Genomic DNA, 21,357 nt, shown 5'->3' with positions numbered 1-21,357 from the left:
GGGTGAGCCCGGGCGGTGCCGTGCCCGTCCGCTGCAGCGATGGCGTGGAGGGAGAGGCTTATTCTTGGCGCTGGGTGAGGCAGTTCGCTGCAGGCCCAAAGGCGCAGTTCGCTTGCCTAAAAATAACACCGGGCGACCGAGATCCACGAGCCGTCGTTAATTCTTTTGAATGCTTAACGCTTGAAACGCTTCCCCTCTCTGAAGGAAACACTGGGTGTATTGTCTTCGGTCTTAAAAATCCAATTTCAACTAAAACATACTTTTTTTTTAATACGGAGAACCCTAATGGCTTTTGCATTATGCCATCGTAGAAGAATGATAGGACGAGAGTAGCTGCAAAACTGCAGTTGAAATAAAATAATTCAAGAAATTGAAATAAAATAATTCGAGAACGACCATGAATGGTCTTCACAGGCCGTAAGGAGTGTGAAGTGCGAAAACACACTTGCCAGGAACCTGTGATTTCAATTTCTCATTCATTGTAAGGTAGACTTCCAGCTTTTCCTCCTGTCATGAACAACAGGGACATAGTTGGGATATGCTTTATAAATGAGCTTAGAGAAAGAAACTAGAAATTATCACAGGTCATGCATTCAGATTTCCAGAAGGTGCAGCTAACATTTCCGATGGGGTTAATTTGGAGAAACCAATTGTGCTCCGAGTTTTGTGTGTTCTTGTACTTGTCGTTCAACCATGCTGTGTTGTGCTCTTACGTTCACAGTTTATGCACAGCCATTCACTACTGTCAGTTGAGCATAACTGAAGTTTCCTCAGTATTTGCCGTCATTGCTGAGAGAAGTCTGGTCTAAGAATACATAAATGTAAGTGAAAATGTTTTTATTTGTAGCCACTCTTTAATTTGAGGGTGACATTTTCATTGCCTAATAAAACTGCTTGTACAGAAAGAGGTCTAGAAGGCAGACATGGATGAAAAGCTGGACATGAGCTGGCAGCCCAGAAAGCCAACCATATCCTGGGCTGTATCCAGATAAGCATGGCCACAGCAGGGCGAAGGAGGGGATTCTCCCCCTCTGCTCTGCTCTTGTGAGACCCCACCTGGAGTACTGCATCCAGCTGTGGAGCCCTCAACATAAGAAAGATATTAACCTGTTGGAGCAAGTCCACAGGAGGGCTACAAAGATGCTCAGAGGGCTGGACCATTTCTCCTATGGGGACAGGCTGAGAGAATTGGGCTTTTTCAGCCTGGAGAAGAGAAGGCTCTGGGGAGACCTTATAGCACCTTCCAGTACCTGAAGAGGCTGACAAGAAAGCTTGGGGGGTGGACTTTGTACAAGGGTCTGTAGTGATAGGACAAGGGGTAACAGGTTTAAACTGAAACAGGGTAGATTTACACTGGGTATCAGGAAGAAACTCTTCACTGAGAGAGTGGTGAGGCACTGGAACAGGTTGCCCAGAGAAGCTGTGGATGCCCCATCCCTGGCTGTCTTCAAGGCCAGGCTGGATGTGGCTTTGAGCAACCTGGTCTAGTGGAAGGTGTCCCTGCCCATGGCAGGGGGGTTGGAACTAGATGGTCTTTAAGGTGCCTTCCAATCCAAACCATTCTGTGATTCTATGACATGGCTGGACACTTTGATCTTTGACCTTCAGGCCCTCTAGAAAGATTATACCTCCTGCTGCCCCCCAATTGTAAATTACTTCCAAGCTTTCTTGATACAAAACTGCATGTTCACAGATCTCTCATTTAGTAGCGCTCAAGGGGTACATGGGGTGTGTAGTCTTAGGAGTATGAAATAGAAGAAAAAAGCTGTCTGAAGGAATGTAGTCCTCCTCCTACCTGCTTGGCCCTGCATGTCAAGAAAAGGTACAAACAGGAATGCTCAGACGAGCACAGCTGCATTTTTCAAAGACTGTTAGCTTTCAAAGGAAGACTGGGATGGCATGCAGGGAAGGTTTGTAAAACTGAAAGTGACTGAATAACAGAAAAACAACCTTGTCATGCAAGAACTGAGCTTCATGCAGTTGTACTATAAGAAGGGAAATTGCACGGTGGAACGCAGCACTGCGCAGTTTTGTGAGAACAGAGGGCATGTGTGCTCGCAGTTATGAGGGGAAGGGTCTTGAGGGTTTTTGCATAAGCTGGGACTCAGAGCCTCTCTAAATGATGACTTGATGGAATTTGGAAGGGCTTATCAAGCCTCATTACTTTATGAGTGTGTTAAACAGAATATTTTTTTCCCCGCATTTGTAAAGATGTTCTAGCCTTGAGGCAGCATTTCCATTTCAGAATGCTAACCACTTTGCAGGGGGGTGGGAGGGAAATGGTGAATTATTTCATCCAGTTTCAAAAGGAATATGCCAAGAGGAGAAGGATGGTTCTACCTGAAATGCATGCATGTCACTTGCATGAAAATGAGGCCCACGTTATTTGGCCCATCTGCAATCTGGTTTAAAGAGTGCCTGCAGTTGCCAGGTTTTAATTCTGCAGTTCAAAGTATTTTGTTCTATGAATAACTAAGTAATCATTTTCAGGCCTGTGATGGGTTCACCCAGGCTGGAGGGCAGGTGCCCACCCAGCAGCTCTATCACTCCCCTCCTCAGCTGGGCAGGGCAGGGCAGACAAAATACAATGAAAGGCTTATGCGTCAAGATAAGGAGGGGGAGGGATCACTCACCAATTACAGTCACAGGCAAAACAGACTCAGCTTGGGGGAAAAAATGATTTATCATCAATCAAATCAGAGTAAAAAGAGCACTAAACCCAAATCTTAAAAACCCACTCTCCCCCCCCCCTACTCCCAGGCTTGAATTCACTCACAGTGTCTCTACCTCCCCCTTCCAGCAGCACAGGGGTTTGGGGAACGGGGGTTGTGGTCAGTCTGTCACATGTTGTTTCTGCTGCTCCTTCCTCCTCAGGGGGAGGACTCCTCACACTCTGTAACCTTGTTCCAGCCTGGGGTCAGTCCCTCCCAGGGGAGACAGTCCTTCAGGAATTTTGCCAACACAAGTCCCTCCCACATTCTTCAGGACCATAGGGGTCACAGCCTTCTTCAGGCATGCACCCGCTTCAATATGGGGTCCTCCCTGGGCTGCAGGTGGGTCTCCGCTTCCCCCAGACCCTCCATGGCTGCAGGGGCACAGCCAGCCTCACCATGGTTTGCACCACAGGATTCCAGGGAATCTCTGCTCTGGTGCCTGGAGCACCTCCTCCTTCTCCGCTGACCTGAGGTCTGCAGGGCTGTTTCTCTCATCTTGCACTTGCTCTGTCTGTCTGCAGGTAGCTCCCTGGTGTTTTTTCTCCCTACTTCTCAAACATGTTATCCCATAGGTGCTACCACCATTGCTGATAGGCTGGGCCTTGGCCAGCCGTGGGGCCATCTTGGAAAATTTTTTTTTGCTCTAGTAGGAATAAAAGAAGCTGCTAGCAGCTTCCCACAGAAGCCATCCCCATAGCCCCCACAGCTAGCAAAACCAGTACAAAATAGCAACAGGTTGGTTGGGAAGATTAATACTGAAGACATACCTACAGGCATAAAGCAGTTAAAGTAGCTTGGACCACTGCTCCTTCCAGTTTTTAAAAAGCAATCTATTCTTAAAAAAGGTTAAGACAATTCTTATTCCTTTGCGATTTCTAAGAAACAGATGTTTTTATATTTTTCTTCTACACAATGCACCTGTAACAGTAAGGCTAGTCAGGGAATTAGTATGTGCTGCTGCTAAGATAATTACCTAAGAAAATGTAATTGTTTATGCTTTTTATGTCATGTTTCCATACTGGCAGTAAGGATCTATCCTTCAGAGAAACCGGTTTAAGAAATTTTATTGAATGTGAAAATACATAAACTTAAGGCATATTAAGTAAACTGTACAAAAAAATAAGACTAGCAATAAATGAGGGAACTGTATCCATACAGAAGCCAAACAGTTTACAAATGACTCGCACAACTGAAACGCACGAATGTGCCAAGGGTACATGCTGGTAAAAGAAAAAAGGAAATAAAACCAAAATCAAGAGCAGTAATTGTGTTCTAGTATCTATTGTCTAAATTTAAAAGCCATATTCCAGAATACAAATAAAAAAATAACTGACGGCCTGGCTGCCAATAGCACACAGGAGCAGTGTTCAAGAAGCATGGAAAAGTTACACCCATTTCAAGATGCGAAGACGTATCACCTAGCAACCACTGGCGGATGCTGATCTATGTTACATTACAACACAGAGATCCCCGTAGTATGTACAGAACCTCGGTTGAAGCCTGGACTGGTTCTAAAGTCCATTCAGTTTGACCGACACGCAGACAAATAGTTCAGCCCAATAACAAAAGCCTTCAAAGTGTGGATTTTTTATTACTCAGACTACTTCAGTTCCAGACTACTACATTTGCCAGGACATGAAGGAGGGGGAGTGTGACCTTGATTCTTTGACCCATTACCACTGGGTTAGCATTAGTCCTTGGAAATGACATTTATTTTGCTTCCACTTCCTCAGTCAACTCCACACGGCAAAGAACCTTCAGATACTAGTTAACAGAAGAACAGGCCCTGATAGAAACAGAGGCAAACAGGTATCAGGCAGCCAAGAGAGAACATAGCCCCTAAATAAGCACATTTTAAAGGAACGTAATTATCCTGTATGGTTCAGTTTTGCTTAAGTAGAATATTGCTCTTGATAACAAAATCATTAGAAAGGTCACATAAGAAAAAAAGCTTCTAAAGAAAAGGAACTGAGGTGTGATAAGGCTTAGGCTGTTACAGAAAAAACCCACAGGTTTGTAAATGAAAGAAGGTAACAGAAGAAAGCCGAAACACTACCCACCTGTCAGAATATTTACAGCTGTCAAATCAGACTTCTGGAGCATAGCAAAAGAACAGAAAGTTAGAAGCTTAAATAACGGCACCATTAGCATGTCTGAAAACAAAACACTCATACCAGAGTCAGAAGATTCACACACTATGTTAAGGACTACTTGAGTTTTACATATGCTCTGCAGAAACAGCCTAGAATTACAGACCATTCAGTGTTTATTTGCAGTCTGCGTTTGGATGGTCCACCTTAGGCTTTGTTGTACAACCCAGCGATCCTCGCTTCATTCAAATATTGTGTCTAATTACAGAGCTAAATGAAGTTGCTCCTTAACTATCAGCTGCTAAAAACACCTAAGCAGACTGCAAAGCTGGTTTTGTTACTGTATTTCAGTCAGTGATATTTATCACTGAACCCCAAAACACTCCAATACTTCAGTACCTTTATTAGGAACTACCACTAAACTTCACTAGCCAAGGCATCAAGGCTAATTTTTAAAGGTTTTTTTTTAACCACAAAGGTACGTACAGAGTAGATGAGATACTACTTCCACATAGCACTGAACAGCGCTCATGTTCAAGAGATGGCGTTACATTTCTTCAATGTATTTGGAATGGAGCTCCCCCATACACTAATTTTACTGTTACTTTCCGGAGGAAGAATAAAAAAAAAAAAAAAAGTAAAATCAAATAGTCTGTCTTTCTGGTCTAACAAGGAGAAGGCAGGCTCATTTTAGACCATTTTGATGTATCCAGCATTAGCCAAATCTACGACTGATTGCCCAAATTCATATGCTGTCCTACTTAGAGCTCTCTCTCGTATAGTACTCAAGTACTGTGAGGTTTCATCTGGGACTATGAGCAGATAGAGGCACAACTTTGTCTTCAAACTGACTGTCATTCTTTGTCTAGACTACTTACAGGACCACTGTATAACCACTACTGATTTTCTTCAAGGAGGTTTTTGTTAAGAACAAAAAAAAAAACCCCATCTTACTCTCATAAGAGGGGTCTCTGGGCAGTTTCATAGATAACAGAACAAGCAGGAACCTGAAAAACATTTACATTTGGTCTTGCTACTAAAAGAAAGGCTCAAGGAAGGATGTGCACTGTCATGCACAAATTGCGCTCCGTGAAATAGTAACTCTTTTCTCTGTTAGCAATCGTACAAGTTCACAAAAACCACTAGTCATTTTTAACCAGCAGTATCGCAAGTTGCCTGTACCCTCTGCATTTGGGCTGTCACTTGCGATTCCACCTTTAAGCCCACTCTGGCTTGTTATTTTACAAGGTTAGCTGTACTCTTGTCTCACTGCTGTTCCTAGAAGAGCACAAGTGAATTAATTATAGAGAAAAAAATGAGATTAAGTTGTTCCACAGTTGTCCTGTCACAGATGTTTGTAATCACATATAATATATCGCACAGAGGATGTGGAAGCAAAGCCATTTTACAGAAAATGCAAATATATTGTTGAACCCTTTAATGTATTTGTGTCAATAAAAACAAAAGGAACTTCATAAACATTTCCTGACATTTAAAACCAGTTTCACTGCTAAACACAGGAGGTACACGTCCTTTTAGAAGGCACCATACCAGAACTTCAGAAACGCAAAATTTTCATCTTCACCTTCTTGGTAATTACAGATTTTCAGCCTTCTTTTTATAACTGTCTACAATTCTGGTCAAGACTGACAGTAGATCTTCGGACATGAATTCTTCGTAGTCCCTGTCAATTTTCACATTCTGTTCATCAAGATATTTCTAGAAAAGAGTTACAGGAAGTTTATTAGAACGGTCACAGTCCCTATTGCACTGTGTCTGCTAAAGCATTTCAGGCAGTCGTTGCACAGGTTAAGTGACTTCAGTTAAACACTTCTCTGAAACACCTCTACCAGAAGAAGATGAAATCTGACAGGATGCTACTGCTGAAATTTAATGATCAATTCTGACTATTTATACCAAAGGTTTTGTCAACACATTTATTTAACTAGAATCCACAGACTCAGTGCAGCAGCCCTAAATAACTGATACTTCATTGGAAAGAGCAAGTTCTAATTTCCATGTGCTTGACTGCAGTTGCAGATGTCTCCAGAAAGTTTTAATTCTGAATATCAGATTTTAGCTCACCTCTATAGATACTACATGAGTAGCAATCACTTCTAAAAGGCGATTCAAGTTATCACCAGCTTTCCTGCTCTCTTCTGTTGTTGTTTGCATGACAACTTGATATCTAAAAAGTAAAAGACACTCAAATTCATGTCAGTAATTATAAAATTCCTGATATCTAAAACAATCACTTCACCAAGCCTAATATATCATCATATTTAGTTGTAATTTTTTCTAGTAGTATTAACCTGAACCAAGCTAGATTTTTCTACTGATACTCAACTTAGATGAAAAAGGGCTGTACTTAGCTATAGAAATGGAGTTGAGACTAATGGAGTCAAAACTGTCTTTCTGGAGTTTAGGCTGTAAAATGTAGTTGTCACATAAGTTCAGAAACAAACTAATTTCCATACTACAACCATGTATGTGAAAAAGTGACATGGAAAACAAGAGTTCTGATACAGCAGACACATGTTCTAGCAAAACATTGTGGAGGAGAAACATTTTTCAACTGTGAATTTGTGAAACTAATATAAGATGGATTCCTGCTCAGCAAAAAATATTATGCTAGGATTCAAGAAAATGTCTTTATCCTTCTAACACATAAACCCCAAAATAAACTACACAACCAACTTGAAGTTATGGGCCTTACTGTCGTTGAAGGTCATGCAACTCATTTGTGGCTTCACTAAGTCCTTCATTGACACCACTCTCAAGTAATTGTTTATGCTTCTCTAACAGTTCCAGTTCATTTGCACATTTTTGCTCTTCCTCTTCCGCTTCCTGTAAACATAAGGAAAGAATAAAAAAATAAATGAATCTAGGAATAATCAGGATTTTTTTTTCCTCCATTATATTACCTGATTATAAGCCTGACACTTGAATACACAATTCACACAAGTAACTCCAAACTCAGAGCTAAAATAAACCCCAAGGACATCCCCCAAAACCTAAAACTTCAGGTATTTTCTGTATCATCTTCAACCCAAAACCAGCCTAACCTTCCCTTTATTTCTGTCACTGTATTTCAAGGTCTGCGTTGCAGCTTTTTTCCCTTCAAACTTAATCTCAAAAAGGGTTATTTACATACTTTACATAGCTTAGAAATGGGATATCATGAACAACTGTTTCTGTGATTAAAAAAAATAAAATCACATTTGAGAAAATTGCTTTTCCCTTCCATATCTCAAAGATGAATACAAAATGTAAGTAATCATTTCTCCATGGGAAATGATGCTGTTGACACTATGCTTAGCACAAGTAAATGCAGAAAACCAAACTAAATTCCACCATCAACTAAAGATGAAATTCTGGTAAATTACTGGAACATCATCCTACAAAAATAATTGTAATCCTGAAATCTTATGGCTGGCATTTTAGAAGCTACACAAGGAATTGCATGACTGTGTCTTATTGTAACCATCCAGTTGTAACTGAGTATTTTATGCGCTAACCTTAAGAGCATATGCAACAGTATCAAAAGCCAAGTGTCAGGTGGTTTTGAAAGCAACAAACTCAGTGAGTTGCCTTCAGCGACCTAAGGAGGTATTAGCAATGAAATGACCCTGTTTCGTGGTTATAGCACAGAAGTTTGGATTTGAAAGACCAGATACGTTAAACACTAGTTTAGTTCAAAAAGCATTTTTCGCCTGGACACTGCAGCCCCACCAAAGCCATGCTGTTAGAGAAGTTGGGAGGTGCTGAAACAGCCACTCAGTTGTTAACTGAGAGGGCTGTTTTGTTGCTGAACTGGACAACATGAGGAAAAGTATAGGGATTGCTCCCCCACTGGGGAATTAAAACAAAAGGAAGCAACAATTTTATATCATGAAAACATTTAATTTGCTTTTACTCAATGTTTTCTTTAGCTTTTAATGTGATTAAACATATTTACTAAAGACTGTAAGTGTATTTATTATGTACAAACTGAATAGCCAAGACAGATTCTGTTAACTCTAAAATCTCCCTCAAGCTTTGAGACATCCCGAGGTCAGGAGATTGTTGCTGCATGTAGTAGCTTATGATTTACAGGATCTGCCAAAGTACAATGCTAGATTCTCATACCAGAAAGTGAGACTGACTCTCACTTCATATAGCACTCAAGTATTTCTGAAAAGAATGACAAAATCCTGCAAGAGGAATGGGAAGAAGCAAAAGGTCCAGACAAACAAAAACGCAAGCCAAACACATTTAAATAAAAAGATTAAGGATATCATTAAAGGTAAATTCTCATCAATCTTAAGTATTTCTACCTTAAGCTTCTGATGGTAAAGATCATCCAGCTTCTCAGCTTCTTCTTTCAGCATTTTCACACTGCTTTTCTTGTCCACGACCATTGCATTCAACTAGAATGAAAGCATGACCAAGAAAACATAATTCAAAAAGAATTCCAACATATAAATCCCTATCATTCACAAATGCCATGTGGTAGCCTAGAAATATTGAAACTGGGCCAGGCTGGGATGGCATTCATTTTCTTCATAGCAGCCCGTATGGTGCTTTGTTTTAGGTAAGTGGCTAAATCAGTGTTGGTAACACTCCAATGTTGTGGCTATTCCTGAACAGCGCCTGCACAGCATCAAGGCTTTCTCTCCCTCCCACAGCTCCTCAGTAGGTAGGGTAGGGGCGGGCAAGAGACTGGGAAGGCGCATATCCAGGACAGCTGACCAACACTGGCCAAAAGGATACCGTATACTGTCATGCTCAGCAATAAGAACTGAGAGAGGGGTCAAAGAACAGGGAAATAAAAGTTCTCTTTCAATCCATTCTGAACCCAATATTGCTAAAAATCTTGCTGATCACAGCTTGTCAGTGATGGTAAGCCACATGACAGACTGGAACGGGCAACTTAAAACCAAACCTTTGCAATGTTTATGGTCAAGTATATGTAAGCTACATAACCTTCAATGCAGGGAATACACAATATTCCAACCAACAGAAGGAGACCCTAATTGCAAATCTTCCCACAGCTGCCTCCCACCCTCCTCCCCACCAAAACCCAACCCGACAACACCTGTTCCAAAGTATCTTCCAAAGTAATTTTCTTTTGAGTAGCTTTCCTAATTTCTTCCTCAGTCTGGTTTATGATCTCCATGAGGGGAGCCTGTAATACACATACAAGACCTGGCGAATGCAATTTGTTAGTTTGAACCAAGATGTACCCTGTTTTCCCTTTCTCATTTTTATTTAGGCTGCTGTACCCTCCAATACCACATTTCCTTCCCATACTATAGTGCAGTTATGGCAACGCATCACAGACAAGTTTTTCAACGAGGTTTCATGGACAGGTTGAGACACCTTTCCAATATTTCCCAAGAAACTTTTTTTTTTTGTGAATGGTAACAAAAATGTTGAGTGTTGACTCTACTTACCTTGATCTGAGTTCTATATTTGACTAGGCAATTTGGTCCTGCCTCAGGGTTAAACTGAATCTCAAAGTCATGGCCTTTGGAATTCTCAGCACTCACTGGAATTAATTTCAGCTTTCGAGCCAGTTTATGATACTCTGCCAGTTGCATTTCAATCTATTCAGAAGAGAAAAGGGCAAAAATCATAAAAGAAAAACAAGTGAAAAGCTTTGCAAAAAGTATTCATGTTGTACTTTACAGACGTTTCAGAGTTGCTCTGTACAAACGTGATTCCCTGTCATGCCACATTATCCAAGAGCTGGATGTACTGACAGTCCCATAATTCACATTGTTCAGATTAAGGGCTCGTCTGTAGTTCTTTCGCAGTTGGCTCTGCAAGGTTTCTCAGCATGTATGGGTGAGACAATAGTTTCACCTGTGGGCTTCCATACTCATCTGCCATATTTTTTTCTGCCTCAACTTTTTGAGGATTAGTTGACAGGGAAGGAAAAAAAGCTTGGAAATAATACAAATAACCAAAACAATGATCAATTATACTGAAATGCCATCTCTTACTGGTTTTGACAGGAAATGCCACATAGCCACACATCTTAATAACAAACCTTAACTTCAGCATGACTCTAGACAAAGCTGATTAAATGCTCTGTGTTCTCATTAATGATTGCCATATGGATGCAAACACCATAAGAAATTTTTCCAGTTTTATGTGCTTCATACTTGTGTAGTATGAGGAATTTAACTTAATACCAAGTGCTTAATAAAGGGTAACCCTGCCAAATGCAAAACATACTTGAAATGTTTTTTTTTATAGTTCTCCATCTAACAAAGCAGCAGCTTTTAAATCCCACCACTTACAGGACCACAATTTCTTATTCTGTTTGAGGGAATTGAATTCAGACCTTAAAATCTATTAGAACTTTCCCATAAGGGACCAATCTACCAATAAATGCATGCAGAGATATTGATTCAAAACACTAGTTTTGCATTATTCCTTGCTATGAGATCTTAACGCTAGCCTGAAATTGCTTGTGTTACCAAAGCAATTTCAAGCTAAATGTTACCACAGATCTCGATGCTGCAACAGTGAGAGCTGACAGTGGTGCATCTTCTAGTTATGTCTCTTATGATGCAGCAAAAAAAGTAAAGAATATCCCCATTATTAGAGGGACAAGACTCCCCCCCCCCCCATTTTTCAGATATAATAAGCATAAACCATTTGTGTTGCTTTAGGCTGTTAAGTCATCTCTCTGCTGCTCTTAGATTATTTAGTAAAGAAGTTAACAGCAGTCCAAGTCCCAAGTTTAAGTCTGCATGTTGAAAACAGAGCCACCTCTCAGCATAGTAGGGTTTTCACATACCGCCTCTTTACTCCTAGCGTATTTTAGCTCTTCATTCCACAGCTGATGTTCTTCTGCTTCCACTTCCTTAGTGAGCTTGTTAATGGTTTGCTGCAACTCATTTCTCTCATGATTTATTCTCTCAATATCCGCAACTGAGTACTTTTGGTTGTCAAAGATGTGCTGGAGCCGGGCATTCTCCTGCTTCATTGCTTCTACTTCCATTTCTAAATTCACCAAACAGTTGTGAAATGGATGTAAAATACCAGCCTATATAGTTAAACCTAATCTCTGTATTTTTAAGAGTAATAACATCTGTATTAGCTGTTTGTAGACTAGAATAACTAAGTAATAACTCAGCCAAAAATATCTCTTTAGTAGCAATCCATTTTAGAAAGTTTAGTGTATGATGAGGCTACAAAAGCAAGTATCTCACTCTGTCCTGAAGCTGAGAATTACAATTATTTGAAACCTATTTCTAGCTTTACTAGCCCATTTGTGACCAAGGCCTTCTTACCTGCTGCTTGAACTTCCTCATTAACGCCTTCCATTTTTTGATCAAGGATGGCTATGTGAGATTCCAGATTAGCCAAATAAGTCTGGTATTTCTGAACATCTGCTTGAAGGGATGATTTCAGGTTTCGTAGTGTTACTCTACGATCCTAGCAAATGGATGGAAAGAACAACCATTAAATTAGTTTAAAATAATGGTCTTACTTTCCAGACAAGACAATAGAGTAATTGGTCAACTTCAAAAGTATAAATACAAAATTAAAGAACTTTAATAAATCTTATCTGTGACAGCTGAATCAAGTTAAGCATCTTTAAAAATAACAACCAAAAAAACCTGAATAGATCTTTTGTACCTTAATTTTTTGCATTTCAGCATTTAGTATTTGATTTGCATTAGGCATTGCATTAAGAACGTTCTTACTACAGGTAATTCACAACTTCAGTATACTAACACAAAGGGCAGGGAAACCTGGGAATACAAGCAACACATTTTTGCACAGTAGGCAGGCAGGAGTCTCAATCTGCCAGCTGCACAGCCACCACAAACCACTTTTAAACTCATGATGTATTAAAAGCAGAATCCAGCTTTTCAAACAAAATATTTTCCCTAAAATATATTGTTACCACTGAACCCCATGCTCTCAGCCCCAAAGAAGTTCTCATACTAACACTTCGGAAGAGACGTTGTTGAAGTTCAGAGGAAAAAACAAGAATATTTGAACAACATTTTTTTTAATGTTTCAGCCAATGCAAGATCTCATTTCCTGAAAATACCTGCACAATATCAGATAAATAGTGAAGACTCCATAGTAAATGCCTTGTACTATAATGGTATAGAGTCTGTTTTAACCTGACCTAATTAAAATCAGAGCACTGCAAATAATTTTCTATTGTTGTAATACATCACCAGTATCTCCATTTAATAATGACAATAATAGTCAATAACAGAAAATTCAACTCCACCATATAAACAAGCACAGACACAATATACTAACCGGCTCACTTTCCTTTTCTTTTTCCAGTCTTGCAATCTCTTCCTGAAGTCTTTTGTTGTCAGCTGCTAAACTTTCCATCTGGACTTCATCTATATGAAATAAATCCTCTGGAGGGGAGGGAGTAAGGGTGGTGGTTACAGATTAATCTCACTGGATATCATCACCTGACCTGAATATCTGTGCTTTAGCTTCAGCACAGTAAATACCCATTATTAGACAAGTATTTTGAACTAAAACAAACAACTAAAACCAACCAATGAATCCATCAAAAACCCCTTTCATTATAAAGCAAACAGGCAAAAAGGCCAAAACCAACAAACAAGGAAAGTGAGTTTTTCAGTTCTCATGTCATTAAAGCTCAGAATCACTCCTGTGAGGTCAGTCTTTCCAGACTCTCATGCAGCCCACACTACAGGATAGCGGTTGTTAGATAATTCATCTGTTCCAGCTTCACAAGGTGCTCTGATTTGTACACTCCTTTCTCATCCGCATACTTCCTTGCCTCTTGAGACATCTCTTCCCTTACTTCCCTCAGTCTTTGCCAAACAATGGCATGATTACTTTTTCCTACTAATATCTAGTAACAAGTCTGGTAACTTAGGTTTCCTCTCCAACTGATGGCTCAGCTTGCCACCGAACTGTCCTTAGTCTGGCTTTTCAGAGGGGGCCACAGAAAGCGAGAACTATTTTTCCTCCTTGTTCTCATATGCTGATGTATTTCTGTAGGCGATGAAATGAATGAGAAAACAATTAATGAATTTTTATTTCCCCTGAAGACAAACACAGGTGCATGCTGAATCATATATGGAAACCTTCACAGCATTTGGAACTCTTGCAAACGTTTCCAGAGCTTTTAGAAGCTGAACTTTCTTACTCATCAGATGTGCATCCTCTGGTAATATTTTTTCTTTTTTTCAATTGTTAACTTTGTCAGACAGAAAGAAGAATCATCTGCATAGACGGAATTTGCTTCCGAAGAACACTTTTCTGTCTCAAAGCCATTGAAAACAAAAGGGTTACACAGGTACAGCTGACGGCAGAGCACAACCCCTCTGTCTGTGCTGGTAACAACGCATAAAAAGAAGAGAATTAAGTCAAACTAACTGAGAGGTACTTGGGAATTTCAAGTTCCCTTACCTCAGATCACTTTCATTTGTAACCTGAACAAAACTGATGCTAGAAGAAACCAGTTTCATTAAAACATGAAAACTTACTTAATTTTGACTGCACTTCTGCATCCAATTCTTCAAAAGTATCTCTCCCTTTCATGAATTGATCATAGCACTTCACAGAGTAGTCAATGAAAAGCTGAAAACAATTTTCAAAGTTTTCATTTCAATGATTCAAAGAGCTGTAAAATATCGAGTCTAAATCTACTCAACCAAAGGAATTAAACAGATGCCAAAAACATCTTTCACTGGTTTGACTACACTTCTGTCAAAATCAACTTTTTTCCCCTCCCTATAAACATTGAACGTCAACAGGTTATATATCCAGGCCGAAGGAGGCATCTAGAATTCACATCAAGAAAGGTCTAGAAATAGTCGATACATTTTTCTGGGGTACTTAACAAGGATAGAAGATAATAAATTCTTAAATAATCTATCTAGAAGCATATGATCCTCTCGGGCTCAGTTTGTGGGAACTGTAGGTCTGCTTAACAGACCTCCTCAGTAAATATGACCACTAATTCAGATGTCAGAGAACTGATTTAGAATTAAAGAAAGGTTACCCAAAAAAATAACTCACTGGAGACTTTAAATTACAGATCTTTCAGAAGCAATTACACCAGTATCGTCAATTTTGTTTCAACTTATGTGCATATGTATCTGTACAAAAGCACTCATTTAGTTTAAAACCACTTTTACTTGTCAACTGTCAGGTTTGTAACCTTAGTCCAAAATTCTGATTTAATTTGATTTTTGCAATTTTCTTATTAAATGTTCTGGCACATCGTACAACCCCTTCCAAACATCTGCTGTGAGTTAACACTGAGTTAAATCTGAATAGTACTTATAATCTATGACAAACTAGAAAGAAAGCAAGCTGCTGGATTTTTAAGGGCCTGAATTACATTGTCATCCTATTTTGTGGCTATGAAATGAAACATTATGACCAGTTTATAAATGGGGAACTGAGCAGATAGCAGCATCAGCCACCACATTTATAATTAAGCCACTGTCTTCATACTGTGGTTAACCTTAGAAGACTCAAGTGCTAAAGAGAAATATACCTGAGACCCCACTAAGACAATAAACAAACATCATAATAACTCCCTTTCTCCACAGGGGAGAGCAGAAACAGTAGCAACTCAGAATAAAGCATTTCTATTGATAGCCAGTCTTCACTGGCCATGATGCTTGCTCAGGAAACTAGTTGATTAGCCTTTTTAGAGAACTCTGAATATAAAACTGAACAGAATACATAAAGTTAAAATTGTTGTCGTATATTTAAATTGTGTTGTTACAGCACGTGCCAAAATTCAGTTGAACAATTCGATAATTTACTTTTTATGGTACCTTATTATGTACAATTCCATCATCTGTCTCTCCTCCCCAGTTCTGTCCATCATCAAATGACGGTGCATTCTCCCTCATGGCAGCATACAACTGAAAGGCACAGGTGTACGTACAAAGAGCACGTGTGAAGATCCCCATTAGTTCTCATATTAGTTTCATGTTAAGAAGCAAAGTAACATTGCATTAGGATTTCAGCAAGCGGGGAGTAATGGTTCTGCTTCGGAATGTGACCAATCACACCAGGGTAAGGAGTCTGTGTTTAGTTGACTAAAAGCACAGAATAAGAGGCATTAACTGGACATTCAACACTGCCAAACGGCCTTGCTAAGACAAATGTGTCTTTACAGACTAAAGGATGGGATTTGCATTTGTGCCCAATTCAGCAGTGGTGAACTGTCAAAGATTCCAAATTTGGCTCAGATCCAATCTGGCAGCAGCACAGTTACCATCTACTAAAAACACAAAACAAAACAAACACCACCACCACCCCCAACAATCACAGGACACTTGAATAAATGCTATGGAAAATTCCATTTTTAGGCTTCAAATTTAGGAGAAGGTGGCAGTTGTCACAAGAACTGCACTGAAGATACATACAAATTTACAAAGATACTGGGTATAATCATGTATGCATAAGTTGTCACTTTTTTCCCCTCCCTTTCTCCTACAGGTATTTATCCAGTGCACACAGTAAAAAAAGTCCAACCTATCATAATATAACATTAAAAACTAGTTTAATGTTACTAGTTTAAAGTTACTAAAAGCAAAGCTAAGGGCTAGCTTCCAGATGGCAGATAAGAACACCTACTTTTTTCTTTACATAAATGTCTAACAAAGAGATTTTTAGAAAGATTTAGGAGTTCTGCATTGAAACTGACATTCTAGTCTGAGAAGTGGAAATATTTGTCTTAAAGACGACAAATGCTACCTTGACACAATCAATTAACCAAACCAAAGCTGTCACAATCTGAGGCCACGTGTGTGGTGCTCCCACCGTGTACATGGAGCTTTTTGACAAAGCAAAGGGGTACCTACAAGGCAAAAGAAAATGTGTTTTTAATAGCTGTGGCAAACAGTGGTGAAAACAGCACATTTTTACAGGCAGACCAAGGCACAGAAGGAAGAACAAACTCTTGCCCTCCTCTGCACACGCTCTAACAGTCTGATCTCGTTCTGACACTGAGGTCCACAAAACCGCACACAGTGCTCGAGATGGGGTGACATCGGTGCGGGGCGGAGTGGGAGAGTCACCTCCCTCCACCGGCTGGCTACTGAAGAAGGGGTTGAAGAAAGGGGCTGTTTTTGCGTATCCAAAGATTAGGAATGATTTAAGGTCTCATACAAAAAAGTGTAAACTACTCCTTAGCCCCTTCCTGTTCAAGCTGGTATGTTGCCTTGGTCTTGGTAGCAGCCAGTTCTGTCTTTCTCCAGAACACAAAAAGGCCATACTAATTACAGACATTCTCAATATCTTCTACAGATCAAGAAACACAGAAGTGCAGATTTTATTCCATCTTCAGACTGACAGCTGCTTAAAGTTATTTTAAGAACATAGGACAGGAAGATACTGAATCTGGCAAAGTGCGTGCTCATGAGCCATTCAGCCTGAGAATTTTTAAATATTATTTTTAGGTCCATTTTCTAACTCTCAAAGGACAACTTAAACTGAGTTTTCAGAATCAGTCTTTTTATATAGGATTATACTCTTGGTGCAGCAGAGTAAAGCCTCTTGAGAGCAACTTCCTTTTCAACACTTGAGCAAATGTTACCGGTTAAAACAAGATTTCATTACAACACTGAGAAGTGAACAGAACAGACAGAGCCACATCCGAGGAGGCCTGGTGCTTTGACCCATCATGGGTTCAAACCTACAGAAGTAAAATACACTTCACTTTTTATTTTTAAACAAGGCTGAAAATTCACCCATTATCACCAGACAGAGGATTTGCTTTCTTGAAAAGTGTTGGTGCATTAATGATTCCAAACATTTACTGAACAAGATTAGAAATAAAACATGCAGCTACCTAGAGTTTTTTTTTTTTTCACCTCAGCAGTCATTTTTGTTATTTCTACCCCCTACTTTGAAAGCAGAATGAGAGAAATAAGAGAATTACAGGAAAAAATTATTTTTAACTAAATTAACTGGATCCAACATTCTGAAATTGTTTTTAAGCTTTTAAATTTCTGGCTGTATCATATCCATTTAGCAAAAAAGGCTAACAATAATGATCTTACCCAAGCTCTTTAAAAACTCTGGGAATTTCCTCTTCAAATTTTGAGTCAGGCAGTTCATAAGAAGGGCAGAGAAATCCATAGATAAAAGTGAAGATTTTTAAAAAGTCCTTAACTGATGGAGACTGCAGTGATTTCACAGAAACATTATGGGCGTAACCATTTTCAACAAGAAACTGACAAAAAGAAACATGGCATATTAGTCACTAAATAAAAACTAAATTCGAAACCATGAAAAATAAATATTTTTAAAAATTATCTTTTATGCCTAACAATGTATATTTAGTGTAAGTTAATAAGCTACCTCACAAAGCTGCTTGATACATTGCTGGATGAATGCCTTGTCATGAAGCGGCCTGGGATCCTTGATCTTCTCTGTACCAAACACACCATACTGACTGTTGCGTGAACCTCCAACCCCGCTATTTCTAAGAACAAAAAATAAATAGGGTTCTTGTGAAAATACATACAAAAACCACTCTTAAATATTAAGTTGCTACAAATGCTATTTTAATGATTCTTTTGCATTTGTTATGCAAAGGGATGCCCAAAGATTTCTCTTTATCTAGGATGATTGGAAAAACAACATCAGCCATGATGCAGATACACAGCAGAGGGATTACTGCATCCTAGATGAATATTTTCTTCAGTTTATTAAAAAAAATTAAGTTTTATAGCACAGAAAAATAGTTCAAAGATGAAGAAAAAGAATTACCTAAGTGTCTCAAAATAAAGACTAAAATATTTAAAGAATACTTAAAAGGAATAGATCCCTGCAACAGTGGGGTCCTATGAAAGAAGATAGCTGCAAGACATCAGAACACAGGAAGCCATAGAATCACAGAATGGTTTGGGTTGGAAGGGACCTTAAAGATCATCTAGTTCCAACCCTCTGCCATGGGCAGGGACACCTTCCACTAGACCAGGTTGCTCAAAGCCTCATCCAGCCTGGCCTTGAGGATGGCCAGGGATGGGGCATCCACCACTTCTCTGAGCATGAACTAAGCTAAAAGATTATAGCATAATCTTTTATTTATTTTGGAAGGTTATATATATTTGGAAGGTTGACATCTTAGAGAGAAGAAACTAAGGCAGAATGTACTAGAGAGATTGTTTTTCCTTAAGTAGGAAAATGTATTGAGTAGCTCTTAAGGTCTGCAATGCACATTGTCTCCAAGAGGAAGAACAGGTCTCAAAGCAATTCCTACTTCACAGCATTATTGTTTTGTGATCAAAGATTGGAGGAGGGCAGACCTGAAGGTCTGCTGGCCTGAGATCCATTATTCCTGTAATGAAAATCTGTCAACAGAGAAAAAGTACAAAGTTATGTGGACCTGTTACTGTTTTAATTTACAGTACAGAGATCTAAAGTTTTCAATACCTCTTCCCAAAAAAGCTGACTTTTCTTTCTGAAGTTCCAGGTGTAGGTTTGCTCATGCTCAGCTTCCCAAACATACTTCTGTCTTTCCTGAGGGACAGGGAGAAAGATTCAAGTGAATGTTTCTACCATTTCATCTTTTGATCATGTAAGAAAACTGTAAACGCATGCATATAAACATAAGCATCTTCAGCACAGCAGCATCTTAGAAAAGTCAACTGATTTTAATACATTATTTGTCCATTATCAAAACTACTTCAACAAGAAGATTTTTATACATTTTATATACACATGTACCCAGCCACCTCCTAAGAATGAGTGTTGCAATTTGAAATGTGTCAAGGGTATACAAATAGATTAAAGAAAGTTTCTTGCAGAACTGAAGCACTTGTGCAAATATCCTTGTCTACAAGGAGTTTTTTTCTTGCTGCTCCCATTTTCTTTTTTTCAGTTGCTACTCACACACTCAAACACAGTACAATAAATCTCTTCAGTTTGTTTTACATCCCTATTCATAGAATGGTTTGGGTTGGAAGGGACCATAAAGATCATCTAGTTCCAACCCTCTGCCATGGGCAGGGACACCTTCCACTAGACCAGGTTGCTCAAAGCCTCATCCAGCCTGGCCTTGAAGATGGCCAGGGATGGGGCATCCACAGCTTCTCTGGGCAACCTGGTCCAGTGCCTCACCACCCTCTCCGTGAAGAATTTCTGCCCAATATCCAATCTAAACCTCCCCCTTTCAGTTTAAACCCGTTACCCCTTGTCCTGTCACTACACGCCCTTGTAAAAAATCCCCCTCCAGCTTTTCTGTAGGTCTCTTCAAGTACTGGAAGGTGCTATAAGGTCTCCCCGGTGCCTTCTCTTCTCCAGGATGAATAAGCTCAACTCCCTCAGCCTGTTGTCTTAGGTAGTGCTCCAGCCCTCTGGTCATCATATTCTAGCACAATGATCAGCAACTTACCTCTGAGGTGTTTGAAGACCCATCTTGTTGTTGTCCTGCACTCTCAGTGCCATCATAGACTGCCGACCACTGCTTCCAGCAATACTTGAACTTCGTCTCATTGTGACTAAACTGTAAATCACAATCTGTCAGTATTAGAAAAATCCAGGATCTAAGAGTTTGTTGGTTTTTTTGGTTGTTTTTTTTTTTTTTTAAAGACACCATAATGACTTTCTAAAGGGCCAGAATAAGCTAACAGAACTGTAATTTGGATGAAACAGTGTGAGTTTCCAGAAATATTAGTTTCCCTTAAAAAATAAAGAGGGAAAAAATGGTGTATGTCAGACTCCAGAACTACATAGCAGCAGTCACAGCCTTTCAAATTAACTGCTTGAAAGGAGCCAGTGCTTGTTCCAAGCCTCACAGTGTCCTAGCACAACAACTGGAAAACCTATTCTGAGATAATATTAAGTCTATCTTCAGACTGTACACACAACATACAAATCAAACTGGAAGTACTGAACTGTCCCACAGGGGGATTTTGAAGTAAACAGAGTAACTGCAAAAACATGCCGGCTTTTGCTCACTACAGAGGAACTATTTTATTTGCGGGGTAGGCTCAAATAACCGAATACTAACTAATAAAAAACCCTTTATTACAAACACTAAAAAAACACATTATCAATATAAATTGTGTTTCACCATCACAATCCTATTCCGTTTTTTGCAAGCCACGACCGGAGCTTAGCTCAGGCCCACTTCGCAGAGCAGCTTATCCGTGACCTCCTTTCCCCCGGGGAAGGAGCTGCGTTCTCCCATCCCGCTACCGGGAACCCACGGTCAGCAGGACAAGTTGTTTTCATAAGCACACCCAAGGACAAGGCCGAGAGCAGAGCTGACTTGCGTCAACGCGCCGCCAGACAAAAAGGCTCCCCCGGGGCGGGCCGGAGCAGGGCCCGCCGCCTGCTTTACCAGCGCTGGCCCGCCGGCCCCGGGGTTGCTGCTATCCTTCTCCCCTTCGGCGGAAAAGGCCCAACGCCGCAGACAGCCCCGTCCCAACAGCCCAAGCGTTACCGTCAACGGCGCCACCGCCTTCTTCGCGATTTCAAATCCGCCCGCTGCTGCGTCACGCGCGCGCCGCGGTGCTGACGTCACCGCGGAGCGGCGAAGAAGCAGGATGGGAGTGAAAGGACGAGGGACGTAT

The 21,357-nt window shown here is 40.0% G+C and overlaps 1 protein-coding gene across 1 annotated transcript; it reads right to left on the bottom strand.

The window, feature by feature from the left end:
* Nucleotides 1–6,221: 6,221 nt before the first annotated feature.
* On the bottom strand, nucleotides 6,222–20,348 carry NDC80 (NDC80 kinetochore complex component). Its single transcript, XM_010149469.1, has 16 exons — nucleotides 20,175–20,348; nucleotides 19,214–19,300; nucleotides 18,137–18,260; nucleotides 17,836–18,008; nucleotides 16,529–16,631; nucleotides 15,601–15,690; nucleotides 14,296–14,389; nucleotides 13,082–13,188; nucleotides 12,091–12,235; nucleotides 11,595–11,800; nucleotides 10,240–10,392; nucleotides 9,882–9,971; nucleotides 9,121–9,213; nucleotides 7,521–7,651; nucleotides 6,890–6,992; nucleotides 6,222–6,523 (listed from the first exon to the last, which is right to left on the bottom strand). The coding sequence occupies exons 1-16, from the start codon at nucleotides 20,273–20,275 to the stop codon at nucleotides 6,401–6,403; spliced, it is 1,923 nt and encodes a 640-aa protein (XP_010147771.1). The 5' UTR covers nucleotides 20,276–20,348; the 3' UTR covers nucleotides 6,222–6,400.
* Nucleotides 20,349–21,357: the final 1,009 nt, after the last annotated feature.

This window comes from Eurypyga helias, unplaced genomic scaffold, assembly GCF_000690775.1.
Source record: "Eurypyga helias isolate BGI_N326 unplaced genomic scaffold, ASM69077v1 scaffold25003, whole genome shotgun sequence".
Taxonomy (NCBI): domain Eukaryota; kingdom Metazoa; phylum Chordata; class Aves; order Eurypygiformes; family Eurypygidae; genus Eurypyga; species Eurypyga helias.
The sequence above is the reverse complement of the archived record's forward strand: the minus strand, read 5'-3'. Positions and strand labels throughout refer to the sequence as shown.